Source organism: Dryobates pubescens, chromosome 20 (genome assembly GCF_014839835.1).
Source record: "Dryobates pubescens isolate bDryPub1 chromosome 20, bDryPub1.pri, whole genome shotgun sequence".
Taxonomy (NCBI): Eukaryota; Metazoa; Chordata; class Aves; order Piciformes; family Picidae; genus Dryobates; species Dryobates pubescens.
The window spans coordinates 8,747,292-8,762,615 of record NC_071631.1 but is presented as its reverse complement, the minus strand read 5'-3'; the positions used below and the strand labels follow the sequence as shown (position 1 = coordinate 8,762,615).

The following is a 15,324-nucleotide window of genomic DNA, read 5'->3' as shown; positions in this document are numbered from 1 at the left end:
TGGCTGCTGTCTTCTGCACATCTTTGTGTGTGGCCCTGCTGGTTAATAACTGCTGTTCTCCCAATTATTGAGGTCTTGGCCCTTCTTCTGCTCCTTTTTGCCACCACCTGAGTGACAGAGAGAAGAGATCACCCAAGGGCACAAGTGCTGGTTTGTCTTCTTGCCACAGTCAGCTAAATTTGAGCTCTCTGCACAGCATCCATGGCTGGGTTCACCTCGGGGCCCAGGCATCACTTCTTAGAATTGCCCTTCCTCCAATTGTATTTCAGGAACTGAGACTTGCTCTGTGTTTAAGGACAGTCACACAGTTGTGCCTCCAAAGAGACTTTCCTGAGATGAGCCCAGTTTCAAGAAAAAGAAGATTCCCATTTCAGATGGGACTGTATTTTCCTACTGGTGTTTGCAGGTGCAAGAGCCTGCTCTGAGCAGTCTCAGATGTGTGCAACCTCAGACCTGGAAGTGTGGGAATTTATGGGGAGACACTCACAGCTATGCAGCCTCAGAAACCAGAGTATGGGAGCTGGAGCTCAGAGTGGCTATGAATAAGGAGAGCCCAGAGCTGCAATAATCACAAGGGAGGCAAGTGCACCAGCCAGCATGAAAGATGAGAGTTCCAGCAGAAAATTGATCAAGATAACGAAGCAGGGGGAAGATGTCTTATGACAGCAGCTGGATTTGTATCATCCAGCCTCAAATAGGAGCATGAAACGCAAGTTTGCTTGGAGGGGAGAAAAATCGATCAGAAGAGTTCCCATAGGCTCGTGAGACTCTAGAAAGCTCCAAGATGCCCTGGGAGGCTGCAGCACTTACCCTGATGGGAGGGTGAGTCAGCACTCCATTGTGCTCAGGCAATTTGATATTCGGTTTGCCGAGCGTTGGCGATGAGGCAGCTTAGCTAATGTGGCCATGCAGCAGCATCACCTCCTCACACGTCTGAGCTGCAGCAGCTGCAACACAAAGCATGGCACTGCCAGTGCTCCTGTGCCAGCGTCTGAGACAGCCATCATGTGGGATCAAGAAGAAATCTCCTCTTCCAAACCCAGAGCAGTTGTCCTAGGTGGTCGTTTCCTGCCTTCTCCTGGAGTGCTGTTGCTTGCAGAGAAAACACTGCCAAGGCAGAGTGTGCTGTGTCCATGCAGGTGTGGCAGGGCTGCTCAGTCTGTCCATCACACGGGAAAGACCTGAGGAAGAGAAGAATCTGTGTCCTCTGCCTGCTGCTGCTTTCCTGGCCAGCCCCAAGGCTCCTGGCCTCCAGGTGTGGCTCTAGGCTCCCACAGCCTCTTGCCATCAGCCAGGGAAGATGTTGTGCTAATCTGACCTTCTGCTGCACCTTTTAAGGTATTAGATTACTTTGGAGCAATTATACCTTTAGGATTCAGAAGCTGGAGAGGAAAAGGGTGATTTACTATGCTTTGAACTAGGGATTTAAACGGAATGATCATTTCAGTGCCAGTGACAGGTTCAGTCTCCCATGACCTCCTCCTTAGGTGAGCAGGGGCCGTGAGCTAAGCACAGGCTGTGCTGCAAGCCACTCTGTGTGTCGCAGGAGCAAACACAGCTTGAATCTTCATTCCCCTCCGTTGCTTCTGTGGCTATGACTCAATGGACTTAATAAGAGTTGAATAAGGGCCAGATCTGGGGCACAGCAAACTCAAAGAGAAATTTCCATTGGCTTTTTTTTTTTTTTTCCCCCATGGATAATACCCTTAAAGAGTCAGGGTCAAACCTTCAGCTGTCACAAGCTGGCATCATTCCACTCCTCCAGCCCTTCATGTCTGCACACATGCAGAGGGACCAGGTTTCTGTTCATCTCAAAAGAGGCACCGTTGGGGGTTTATTAATATGGAGATAGTTTTCAATGCTCTTCCTCTCATGAGAGTGATTATTAGATGGATTCATCAAGACACTGACACCTGAACTCCTTTTACTTTGAAGTCACTATCACTCACGTTGTCACAGCTTGTCAGCACAGCAGGTTCACTTGGTGCTTCTCAAATGAATGCTCTCTGACCCAGTATCCATAACTGCAACCTTTCTCTTCCCTGTGATATTCTGCATGTCAGCCAGGAGTCACTAACTAAGCCCTCAAAGTCCTAGTAAGTGCTGTGCTCTGCACAGAGCACTGTAACTGATAGCAACAGGCATAGGAAGCCCAGTCTGGAGAAATAAACAGAGCCATCTTCCAGCTGCTTCTTTAGGACAAACTGACAAGATGGGGAACATCCTTCCCTCCCTTCTCACTCAAGCCCTGTCTGCCTTGTTCTCCTGAAAGTCTAGAGAACACTGTGGGGCTCATCTGATCCTTGCTAAGTGAAAATAAACACTGCTAGGAGAGCCAAAGGGAGCAGCTCTGGAGCAGTGGCTTAGAGGACATCATGGCTAGCAAGCAAAAGAGCCTTGGCTGGATCTTTGCCTAAGGAAAGCTGAGTTTCCATTTATTTCAAAGGGACCCCCCTGGTAATTTTCAGATCATCTTTTTATATCCTAACTGAAGATAATTTGGATGCCAAAAACTCAGCAGACGTTCTGTGTTTGTCAGGCATTTTTGGTAACTGGATGCCTCTCCATTGCACCTTCTTCCAGTTTACTCATCTCCCAGGAAATGCTAAGTACACAAAATTCCTCAGTAAGGCATTGGGGGCTGATTCTCTAAGGAGTGACATAGTTACCAGCTAGGAGAGCCCTAACCTCACCATTTTATCCTCTAGGTCCTGCAGAGCCACCTAACATTAACCTGGGAGGATCCCAGCAAAAAGGGGAACTCAAGGGGAAAATTATATTGGATTTTAATAAAATTTTCCTCAAAGGTCAACCTCTCTAAGGTATAAAATCAATCTTTCTTCCTCCTCCTTTCTTGGCCCATTTATCCACAGTTATGGAAAGTCCTGATCCTCATCAAGAGCTTCTCACTTTCTCCTCCCAAGTCCTTATCTACCTACATGCTGCTGTGATTTTTCTCCATGTTTTTACTCTGATTCCTCAGCCCTCATTTCTCTCTTTTTACCTGACCTCCTCAGGACCTGTAACCCATCACTTACCAGGCTCCTCTTCATGAACAGATCCTGCCTCATTTGGGACAAAACCCAAAACTAAACCCTTTTTATTTCATCTTTGAAGGTTGCTGAAACTTAGGGAAGAGCAGGGCTTTGATGCAAAGTCTTCAGTAAAGTGTGTCAGGTTTCTCCTGCTTTTATTCTTCCTTCTCACCCAGCAGCTGCCTTCTGTGTCTAGCTCAGGACTCCAGTAACTTCTGCCAAGTGAGCTGTGGCATTAGCAGCATGTCACCTGGGAGAGAATGGTGTCCCTGCATGCTCTAATCCCCTGCAGATCAGTCCCTTTATGGGTACAGAACAGTAACACTTTTTTCCCCCCTTTTCTTGTATTTGAGTCACTAATACCTAAGGAAGTACCAGCTCAGAAGGGTCTCTTGTCAGAGTATACAGAGCCTGCACAAAGCTGGAGATACCCAGATCTGGAAGCTGCTTCCTGGTCCTTGTCAGCCAAGCTCCAGCTCCAACAGGTTTCCAAATCTTTGGCATCATTGAAGCTACCAACATCCTCCAGCAAGGCAGAGGAAGGGACGCTGCTGGTCTCTGCTTTTCCGGTCCAGCTGAGCTGTGTGGGGCAGGCCAGCCCCAGCACACCTCCTGAGAGCCACCAGGAACCTGCCTTTCTGGGCCTCCAGGGCAGGATGCAGGGTGCTGGTCTGTACTCACCCCCTCTGCCGCACCTCATTCTCCCCCTTTCACCACAGTATCTCCCCCCCTTCACAGGCTATTGCTCCTGCTCTGTGCCAACACTAACTGCACCTCTGTCAGGACCCACAGACCTTTATCCAGGTCCTCCTCCCCCCCATCCTGTCCCTGCATGCTCCCCCCCATCCCCCCAGGACTCTAATCCCATGCTTCAGAATTCCTCAGCCCCTGCACTGCAGAGGAACAAGCCTGGGCAAAGCCCAGGCTCTGTGGAGCCAGTGGGTAGTGCTGAGCCTGGCACACATCCTGCCCAGGCTGCATGGCTCCTGCCCGAGGTGTGTGCAGCCACCCCAGCCAGCAGCTCTTGGTCGGAGGGAGCTAACCAGTGCCCTTTTGTGTAACCAGAGATAGGCTTGGGGCTCTCCTGGAAGATGTCCTGTCTGGGACAATGCCCCATGAGCTTCTGTGTTCTGGCTGAATCCTGTTCTGTTATTTCTTACTCCATTAAAATGTTTCCAACGAATTTTATGGTTCCTATCTAACAAAGTATCTTTGTGATCAGAGCTCCCAAAACTGGGGAGTATCTCATGTATGGAAAAATCAGGGCTTGGACTGGTACAGCGAGAGAATCTACACATCCAGGTCACTGCTAAGGTGCATGCTGGAGGGCAGCCAGGCTTGGGTGCTCACTCTGATAGAGGATGAGGAAAGGAACATGACTTAAAATCAGCAAACGGATAAAACTGGGTGAGAGCAGGAGGAACACAATGGGGAAAAGCTTTCCCATTTTTTTGTTTCAGAATCAAAGCCCAGGCTCCCACACTAAAACTGTGTCCCTAAATAGGAAAATGTTTTAAAAGAGCCTGTGCTATATCCAGCAATGTGCTTTACAGAGCTGTATGGCCACTGTCAGGATAAAACTGTAAGGAACAGCAACATGCACTGATCAGAGGAGAAGAAAAGGACAAAGATAGCAGTGGAAATTCTGAGCCTTGCTTTTTACAGCTCTTAAATTCTTCTCCGTGTTGGTATAGGTCAGTAACAATTTTCTTAGATATTTTTGTTTAAACAGCCTCTTAAATAAACTGTATTTTGGCCTCTGTATTGATCAATGCATCTCACCAATCGAGATTTTTAAAGAGCACTGTTAAATTATGTCAGGAACCAAACTTTAGTGCTTTAGTGGAAACAAGGTGGTCCCTTTGCAGAGCCAATGTAGCCTCTGCAAGGGCTGGTGGAAAAGCAGATCCTTGACAGCATAGAGATCTTGGCTCTGGAGATGAGACTGCAGAGCCCCAGGCTGTAGCAAGTGTAGCTCTTGCTGGTGGTGGCTGGCTGGCCGGCCGGCCAGCAGCACAGAATGCTGCTACCAAGAGGGGATGAGATCAAAACCCTTCACCTTTAATAGAGATTAAGATAGTCATCTTACTTCTAATCTCCTCCTGCCTCCCTGCCACGCTCTAAAATACTTCTGTCGATTTGCTCTGCTGGGGAGAAAAATCGTCAGGGTTTGTCAGCAAAGATGAGAATGGTTTGGGTTTTTTATTTCCTTTTAAGATTAATCTTTCAGCTGACTTGAATTGGCAACATGAGTAAAACCGTGCTGCTGGAGTTGTTATTTCGTATTGATTGCATTGTTAAAGATCCTTCTAGCAGGGCGAGGTAGACATTTTGTTATTGCTGTGTATTAATCACAAGGACTGAAAAATACCGCAGCTTCTGACATCTCTGTGGATCAAAAAAAGCCAGCTGGGGGTTTAAGAATACAAGTGGTCCTGGATCTGACTCGGGGTTTAAGTGCTAATAATTTAACATTGTTACAGTTTGGCCACTTGCTTCTGATGTGTTGCTTGTGGATGGCCCAGTGATCACAGCTGACTGAAGGTCAGATTTTGTTTCAGAGATCAGCTGCAACTTTCCTAGGGCCGCAGGAGGTGGGCTCGGCTCCGCTGACCCAAAGAGGCCACTCTCAGGGCAGCCACCTGTCTCTAACACCTCACACCAGAGCTGTTCAATACCATGCGTCTGAGCGCTGACTCCTTCAGACAATTCCTTTGCAAAAGCCCCAGAAAGTACATCCCCATTTCCACACCTCTGAAGGATCCCGCAGCTGCCTTGATTATAAATGTATTAGCTCTGGATATTTAATGCACTTCCTAATGCTTCTCATGTAGAGTTAAACCCATTTAAAAGCAACCCTCTGCTTTTACAACCTTTTTGGGGGGTTGTAAAGCTCCTTACGAAACTCCACCTGCAACCACTGATCTACGCAGCCGTGCCGCTCTCCCCACTTCAAAGGCAGCCTGCTGCTGTGCCCTCCCCAGCGGCAGGACCCAGTGCTGTGACGCAGCCAGCGCTCCCCGGCCCCGCGGTTGCTCGCCGCCAGCCTCTTCAATGTTTTGGGGGGCCAGGGCGATTTCCCAATTCTAACCCAAGCCCCCTGGATTTGCCTTTCCACCTTAGCTGTTTGGGTAGTTATTTCACACTGTCTCTCCACTTCCACGGGGAAGACTAATGACAGCTTGTTCAAAACAAAACATCCAGGACTTTCACCTGGAGCCCCGGCTGTGCCACAGCACTTGCCAGGAGTTTCCCCGCTGCCAATGCTCATAATTTGATCATCTTCATACTTTATTTTCCATTTCGGGTGCACAGTGGTGACAGATGACCCTGTTTTCATTGACTGTCCTTGCAACACTTCGTGGTTAAAAACAAACAAAAAATGGGGCAAGAAATCCTAACTATTTTGAGTCTGAAGATCTTCACGTTGTTTGCAACGTTGCAATCCTACCAGCATCCACACTCGTACATGTGAGGAAAAACCATGTGGTTTACTACGAATTAGGCCTTTCTAGCCATTTCTCCCTGTGGAAAATCCCAAATCTCTCTTAACATTTCCATTCCCAGGCTCCCGCCTCCCCCAGTCTCACACGCGTTCTACACTCCGAAGGGTTAAAAGTGCTGGCACTTCTGACTGGCGCTGCCAAACCTCTCCCGAGACCCATGCAGCATCTATGCCGATATGTTTTATTATATATACAGCAAAAAAAAGCCCACAAGTGCAATTCGTCCTCCCAAAGCTCACCGGTCTGAGGCTGACCATGCCTACCTCGCTCCCGGGAACGCCCGCCAGAGCCATTTAAAGGGCACACCCAGAGATGTGCTAAGGGACTGCGGGCCTGGCTTTCCGACCACCGGACCCGTTCTTATACCGCACGTCTCTCGCTGCGGGGGGAGGCGGCGGCCCCGGCCCTCCCCTGCTGCCACATTTAGTCCTGCTCCACGTTGAAGGCCGGGCCGGGCCGGGCTGAGCCGCGCCGCGGCTCCCGACAGGCCCAAATCGAGTTCGGCGGCACCGACCCTGGGCCAGGACCCTAACGCGGCCCCGCGGCTGCCCACGGCAGGGTCTACGGCTGCGCCCTCGCCCCCCCCCCCCCGGTCCCGTTGCCCCCAGTAACTTTTTTCACCCCAAAACTAGGGGTCGGTGTCTTCCTCCTCGATACCGAGTGACCAATCAGGCGGCTACCGTGGTGGGCGGGCAGCCAATCGGGCCAGCGTTGCTACCTGTGGAGGGGTATTTTTAGCCGCCACGAGGTGGGAACTGGGCTGTGAGGGGCCAGCGGGCACGGCGGGGGTGCCGCTCGGTGCCCTCTCCCGCCGCTGCCGCCACTGCCATAGGGCCTTGCTGAGGGGCAGCCGCTCCTTCAACGCCGCCGCTGGCTGCGAGACGCAGCCTGGTCCTGAGCGTGAGGGACCGCGGGGTGCAGCCGGCCCCTGCCGAACCGCCATCGCCGCCGCCGAGGTCCCTGTAGGCCGCCGCAGCGGCGGTGCTGGGAGATGTAGTTCACCGACCAGCCGAGCCCTGCCCGCGGAGCCCAGGGGCGCCGGGGCAGCGCTTGACGTAAGCAGTGACGCAACGGAGCTGCGAGGTGGGGAGCGCGCTGGCGTCAGAGCGCCCCGTGCGCCGCGGGCGGGGCAGGGGGCGGGCGCAGGGCGGGGCCGGGCGCAGGGGGCGGTGCGCGGGAGGCGATATCAGGGGGCGCGCGGCGCGGCGGGCAGGAGCGACGGCAGCGAGGCGGGCGGCGGAGCGCGCCCGGTTTGGGGGTGTGAGCAGCGCAGCCCTCCCCCCTTCCCTCCCCCCCTTTTTTTTTCCAACCCTCCCCCTCCCTGTTTTTTTTTTTCTCTTTCCTCTCCCCTCCCATCCGCGCCGAGGGAGCGGCTCTCGGAGATGGGGGTCGGGTGCTGAGCCGCCCCCCCCCCACACCCCCCCCAGGCCTCTCCTGCCCTCACACCCCCGCCGGGATTGTTTGCACTACCCCCGCACACCCACCCGGGTGAGTACCGCTCGCTGAGGGCGGGGGGACGGCCCGGGACGGCGCAGGGCTCTGCGCTGGGGGCGCCCCGGCCGGAGGCAGCCGCTGAGGCGGGCGCGGCCCCGGCCGCTGTGGTGGGGGGCTCGAGGCGACCAACCGCCCAGCCCCGGCCGCCGAGGCAGCTATCTCCCGGGCCTAGCCTCTGAGGCCCCCCCCGGCCCCTGAGGCGGGCGTGCCGAGGCGGTCGCGGCCCTGCGGTGACGGGGACCGAAGCAGGCACGGCCCCTTGGAGAGGTTTGGGGTGCCGTTGAGGGGCATAGGAGCGGCACAGGAGCCGGCGGGAAGGAGGACGCGGGGCTGCTGGCAGCGCCCCTTGGCGAGGGTACGGCCCAGGGAGCCGGGCGGCGAGCGGGTCCCTCCCAAGGCGATCGCTGGCCGCTCTTTGGCTGGGAGGAGTGAGCGCTGCCGGCTGACTAAGCGCGGCCGCTCGCCGGCCTCTCCGCGCAGCGCTGGCAGCTCCTGCAGGACCCTGCTCGGCGGGAGGAGACGGGGTTCGGGCCCGGGGTGCTGGGCTGTGGGGCCTTGCAGCATCCCCCCTCCCCTCCTTCCAGTTATCTCCTTTCGTGTGCTTCGTTTTCTTTCTTACGGGCGCGGACAAGGTTCGTCCTCCTCCTCCCCTGCCGCCGGAGCTCCGGCGCTGTGAGCAGAAACATAATGAGAGCCGACTGCCTGGTTATGTAACTGTGCCCCGCTGCCGGCTGCTGCCCTCCTCCCCAGCGGCCCCGGGCTCGGCTCCCGGCGAGCGCTGCCTTCTTTAAAAGATAATCTAAGACCAAGAAATTGGAAATGTTCAGCCTGATTTGTTTGATCAGCTGCTTGGGCCATGGATCAGTTTTGGAGCTTAGAAAAAAAATGCATCGTGCCTGCCTGGTGTGCCTTGAAAGGGCTCATTTCATTCCTAAAGGATGTGGAGGAAGGGAAACAAAACAGATGGATTCATAAATCATTTTTAAATGACCCTTTTAACCACCCAATCAGCTTTCCTGTACTGATTGTGTCCCTTTTGTAAATATCTTCTGTTTGCCCTTGATCTTTTCCTTATCCCCACCCAGTGCTGATCCAGCAAACGTTTAAAGGTCGCTTTATCATGCAGGCTTTCAAACTATTCCCATGCCATGTTGGGGAGAACACGAGTGGCTTGGAAATAGGGTTCCAGGCTTTAAAAGGAGATTATTTGGAGCAAGAAATAGAAAAGCAGTTTATTCATGCTGTTGAAGGACTTTGATACCGAGTTTGATTTCTCTAATCTTCAGTGACAGCTACAACTGGATTTTATTCCTAGTGATGCAGTGCAGAAAAACAATTAATTGAAATTCTTGCTGGGCATTTAACTTGGGCCAGGGAATGGATGTTTTGTGTCACTGCAACTTTTTTGAAGGAAGGTGTCTCCTGTGGAGCACCTTGATGCCATGGTGCTGCAGCATTTTCCTTAGCAGTCCGTGTGCTGAGACCTGGTCCTTGTCCCTCCTCTAACTTTAGACAGCCAATTCCTCTTTGTCCTTTGTGAAGGCAACCATCTTTTATATCCAGTATAAAATGGAGTCCTGGAGAAGGAGAGAAGCAGTTGGTTTTGAGGCTGTCGGAAGCCCTCTGGTAACTTTGTGAAACCTGAGCTATAGACAGAGCCGTGAATGTAGTGCATATTAATAGATGGCATCCCATGATGCAGAACCATTTGTAGAAAGGGACAAAATGGTGCCACGTTGTAAGGTCTGGGTGGTGCCTGCTGCCCTGGTGACAGCAGGTGCAGGGCTCAGCTGTGTGTGCCCTGGCTGTGCCCCAGAGCAGCTCTGTATGTGCACAGCAGACATTTTCTCCTCAGGTCACGCCAGCTTGTGGGGATGATTTGCTTGGGCTTTAAAACATGGCAGAATTCTGTGAGGTCTCCTAAAGCAGCTGTTAACATCTGAATAGTTCTGGAGCTTACACTTGTGACCACTGTGTTTGCAAACTCTGCCATGAGAAATGACCCCTGGACTAAGACCCTTCAAGCTAAACTAATAGACCGGTGCTAAATTTTGCAGCTGACTGCTACAGATGATCCAAACACGGGTTGGTAACAGAACCCTTGACAGGCCTGGCAGTCCTGTGGTTTCTTAAAAGTGACCCTTGCTGCTCCATGCATAGTTAAGGGCAGGCTCATGTGATTTGGAAGTGCCCCTGAGCTCTATAGGTAAACATGCCCAGTGCATCTGCTGCAGCAGGCTGGATGTGGTTGACATCCTCACCTTTTGCAGGCACAGATGTGAATAATCTGCTGCACAGTTCTTGATGTGAAAACGAACCTATTTATGCAGAAAGTGAAGGTAAAAGGATAGGCCTTGGAGCTTGGTCTGACACTTTCCTTATTTGGATGTGTTTGCTTTTGTTTTTTTCTTAAAGGGACAAGAGCACTCGAGGTGAAGGATAAAATAATCAACTAGAATCAGCACTTTGAATGAAATTCTCTTTCCCTGTGGCATCTTGAACACTTTCTTCGGGTTTTGGAACAGACTTTTAACCTTGTGACATAGCAGCTATGCAGCTTGAAATCCAAGTAGCACTCAATTTTATTATTTCATATTTGTACAATAAGCTTCCCAGACGACGTGTCAACATTTTTGGTGAAGAGCTTGAAAGACTTCTGAAGAAGAAGTATGAAGGGCACTGGTATCCAGAAAAGCCATACAAAGGATCAGGGTTTAGATGTATACACATAGGGGAGAAAGTGGACCCGGTCATAGAACAAGCATCCAAAGAGAGTGGTTTGGACATTGATGATGTTCGTGGCAACTTGCCTCAGGATCTCAGTGTTTGGATCGACCCGTTTGAGGTGTCCTACCAAATCGGTGAGAAGGGACCAGTGAAAGTGCTTTATGTGGATGATAATGAAAATGGATGTGAGTTGGATAAGGAGATCAAGAACAGCTTTAACCCAGAGGCCCAGGTGTTCATGCCAATTAGTGACCCAGCATCTTCAGTGTCTAGCTCTCCTTCTCCTCCTTTTGGTCACTCTGCTGCTGTCAGCCCGACTTTCATGCCCCGCTCCACCCAGCCTTTAACCTTCACCACTGCCACGTTTGCTGCCACCAAGTTTGGCTCAACCAAAATGAAGAACAGCGGCCGCAGCAACAAGGTCGCCCGCACCTCTCCCACCAACCTTGGCTTGAATGTCAATGACCTGTTGAAGCAGAAGGCCCTTTCCTCCTCCATGCACTCTCTCTACGGGCTTGGCCTAGGCAGTCAGCAGCAGCAGCAACAGCAGCAGCAGCAGAAGACTTCTGCCCTTTCTCCTAACGCGAAGGAGTTCATCTTCCCCAGCATGCAGGGTCAAGGTAGTACTGGTAGCATCTTTCCTGGGGACGGCCCCCTTAACCTGAGCCCTCTCCAGTACAGCAATGCCTTTGATATGTTTGCAGCCTACGGAGGTCTCAATGAGAAGTCTTTTGTGGATGGCTTGAATTTTAGTTTAAACAACATGCAGTATTCTAACCAGCAATTCCAGCCAGTCATGGCTAACTGAAGGCAGAAGTCGAGCACCAGTAGATGCTGTCGTACCAGTTCCAATGCACGTACCCAAGGGTGTATCTTTTTTTCCACCTCTTGAGATTTTTGGTTTGTTTTTTTTTTTTTTAAGGCTTGTAGTACGAATACATTCAGGCTTGGTTAGATAAATAAGACATGCCTCATTTCTTTATTTTATTTTTTTTTCATTTGCCAACCAAGCACAAGATTATTTTATACTGACTGTACATTACAAATATACTCTCCAGATATGGCCTCTTACAGTATTTAAGATCCAGCGAGGACGCGGCCGGTTCCCTGCAGGGTGTGTGCACAGCGCACGTCCAGCAAGCTGGCACCAATAGGTGGGGGTTATTGGTCTTTTTCTAATTGTATAATTTAATTTAGTACAAAGTTTGTAAAATATCAGAGTATATATATTGTTTCTACAACATGGTATTGCATTTATATCTTTTTACTACAGTGATCTGTGACAGCTGCAGCAGCTTCATGTTGTATTTTTTTTACTGAGATTGTAAGATATCCATCTTAAAGACATCAGTTCTAAAAAAAAAAAAACCAAACACACACACACACAAAAAAAAAAGGATAAAAAAGTTGTGTACAGAATATTCCTTAGTGGTGGGATTCCAATGTATGAAAATACTTGCTTTTTTCAAAAGAAACACAAATTGTATTTTCTGTTAAAAGTTTAAAGATTTTTGCTATATATTATGGAAGAAAAATGTAATCGTAAATATTAATTTTGTACCTACATTGTGCAATACTTGAAAAAAAAAAAAAGGTATAAAAGTATTTTGAGTCAGTGTCTTACATGTTAAGAGGGACTGAAATAGTTTATATTAAGTTTGTATTAAAATTCTTTAAAATGAGCTGACCTGTGGTGGTGTTTTTCACTGCTCTGTGGAGTGCGGCCGGGGCGCTCCCTTCTCCTTGGGAGTTCAGGCTCTGAGCTGTGAGTGCTGTGTCTGTGCCGTGCAGTGTGCCTAGGAGGGACACAGGTGATGCAGTGAAGTTCAGAACAGATCTGAACTGCGCTCTGGAGCGGTCCTAGACCGGCATCAGCGTTCTGTGTACTGGGGACTAATCGCTCACAACTGGCCTGAACGGAAGTGCTGGTGTTTACAGTGACTTGAGTGAACTAACTGTACGTCCATTTTATATGCTCCTTTAAAAAGAGAGCTGTAATGCCATGACAGTGTCATGTTGTGAGGGGTTCAGCTGAGTGGATTTTACCAATTTTAACTTTCAGAGTTTCAAAATGTGAGTGGGAGGAGAAAGAATTCAGGGGCTGGCAAAAGCACTCTGCTTTCCCAGGGCTGTTTTGAAGTTGCGTCCTTTGCTCTTTCAGTCTGTTGGGCAAAAATGTTCCCTGCTGATGTGTGTTGTCAGGGGAAGAGAAACTTCTTTAACATCCAAATCTGATGAATGTCAGCTTGTCTGCCAGGGCAGCTCCAGCTGCACAATGAGCAGGCATGTGCTGAGCAGATAGTCCTTTGGCTCGTGGTGATGATTTTAAGGGGTACAGGACTAAAATTACCTGAATGTTTGTGTTCTGCAGCTGGGATTTGATGTTGAAGATTGGCCTTTGCCTGTGGGAGGCACTTGACTTTAGGTGTAAATTCTGCTCATGTGTAGCCCCCCAGGTTGGTGCTTGCAGAGCTTTGGTGGAAGATCCCAGTGCTGTGAGGACCAGGGTGGTTCTCAGCACCAGGTTGAGATCTGTGCTTTGGACAGAGGCTGTGAAAGAAGGGCTGGGGTGGGGATGGGAGGCTGGCAGTGGTATCAGTTTCCAGTGCCATGACAACCAGCTCAAAAGCAGTCCTGGAGTGGAGGCTTTTTTAGGCATTCATCTGTCCCTGTTTAACTGGCTCCTTTTTATTGAGTTTGCCATCTGCTTTATCTCTGTGCTCACAGCGTGGCACTGGACAGCACCCTACTGAAAGTGCATCACTGGGGCTTGCCCTGGCTTAACACAGCCTGCTCACAAGCCCCTCCCTCTGCCCACACAGACCAGAAGGAAAGTAACACAGAAAAACCTTCTAGGCTGAGATAAAGAGTTGATGAAGTGTTTTACTGGTGGAGGTTTGCATCACATTTTAATGCAAAGATCAGAATAACCAGGGTTGGTCTGTGGTGCTTTGCAAGGAGACGTTGCAGAGAGAGCTTCCAGTTTCCTCAAAGCAAGTGAGAAGATTTTTAATGTTTCTTTCCTCCCAGAAACTAAAGATGCAGGCTTCTGTCCAGTCTATTTCACCCATTTATTTATCCTTTGCTGAAGGTTCGTGCTGAAGTTGTTAGAGCAAACATTTCCATTGCAACATTCTGTTCCCAGGAAGTGCAAAGTCAATCTCTGGTTCAGTTTGCACGCACCCAGTGGCCTGCTCTTGAGCTGTGCTGCCAGATCAGCACCTTCACTGTCACAGAAAGGGCCTAGAGAGGAGTGCAGGGGGAGAAGGAAGCATCGGCTCAGTTGTGCAAGGTCTGTTGTGTTGTCTCTTGTGAATGCAGTTTGCTTCCTTTAAATTGCTGGTGTAAGTTAAACCTCAAAGCTGTCTTTAATTTACAGTGAAGAAAAGGATAAAGCTGTAGGTCTCTGTCCCCCTCCATGCTGCTTGCTGCATCCTGCCTCACAGTCCCCACCCAAGCTCTTTCACCGGTTCAGCACTGCTTGGTGCCTCTGGAAAGTGTGAAACTGAGCTTGGCAGCTCCTGGGCACGGCCAGGCAGAGAGACTTGGATGGACAGCTGCGGTCTGTGGGCAGATGCAGACCTCGATCAGAGGTTTAGTAGTGATCACCAAGGTGGAGCTGCTCCGGTTATTTCTTTCAGGTGAGCCATCTCCCAGGTGGGGTTCACAGCACCTCATGCTTGGTACTGTCTGCTGTTCTCAGAGCTCCCTGCTCTGGCCTGCCACTGGAGTCTTGGTGAGTACAGGTCTCATAGCTCTCTCAGCTTCAACTGAGCTTTCTTATTTGACACAACTCGAGGACTGGGTGTGAGCCATGGGATGAGCCACCCCTCCTTGAGTGCACAAGATCAGAAAGCTGCTGGGCACTGCCTGTCCCATCAGAGAGCTGTAGCAGGCAACTGCCCCGCTCCCAGCATGCTCAGTGCCGGGAGCAGACAGCCCTGTTGTGTTCCTGCAGTACGTTGTGGCCAAACAAGGAGTTGTTAGATCAGCTCTTTGGAGCAGCATGGGATCAGGGATGGGTTCATGCACTGATCTGATGGCCCAGACTGTTCTGTTGGCGCTTCAGGAATCAATGCCTGGGAGTATGTGGTGGTTCTGGAGCAGAGGCAGCAGACTGGCGGCTCAGCACTCTTTCTGATGCCATCAGCAAGTTGATTTAAATGGAGTGCACAGAGTTGGCTGCGTTTCTCTCATCAGCTGCATGAAAAGTTTGCTAACTGGAAGTGCCAGGGCAGTGGAATCCTGATGGAGGGCTGGTTTGAGAGAGCAGCAGCAGGACCCACTACCACGACGGTGCAGAGGGCTTGGTCCCCCTGGCTCTGGTGCCACAGGTGAGGAGTTTTGCTATATGGAAAGGGCAAAGGCAGCAAGATTTGTCTCCATTGGAGTTGGCTCTTGGCAGGCATGGGGCACTGGCTTGGTATTGCTGTCCTCATGCTGTCAGTAAGGAACTTCATCCACTCTGTATGCTACAGGAATATCTGAGGCTGACCACCCCTTTCCTCCTTTTATTGCCCTTAGTCTCTGACCTTTGAGTCTCTCCATTGGGCAAGTCACTT

The 15,324-nt window shown here is 50.6% G+C and overlaps 1 protein-coding gene across 1 annotated transcript; it reads left to right on the top strand.

The window, feature by feature from the left end:
• The first annotated feature begins 7,951 nt into the window (after positions 1 to 7,951).
• Positions 7,952 to 12,146, top strand: TOB1 (transducer of ERBB2, 1). Its single transcript, XM_054170814.1, has 2 exons — positions 7,952 to 8,029; positions 10,451 to 12,146. Exon 2 carries the CDS (start codon positions 10,587 to 10,589, stop codon positions 11,568 to 11,570), a length of 984 nt encoding a protein of 327 aa, XP_054026789.1. The 5' UTR covers positions 7,952 to 8,029; positions 10,451 to 10,586; the 3' UTR covers positions 11,571 to 12,146.
• Positions 12,147 to 15,324: the final 3,178 nt, after the last annotated feature.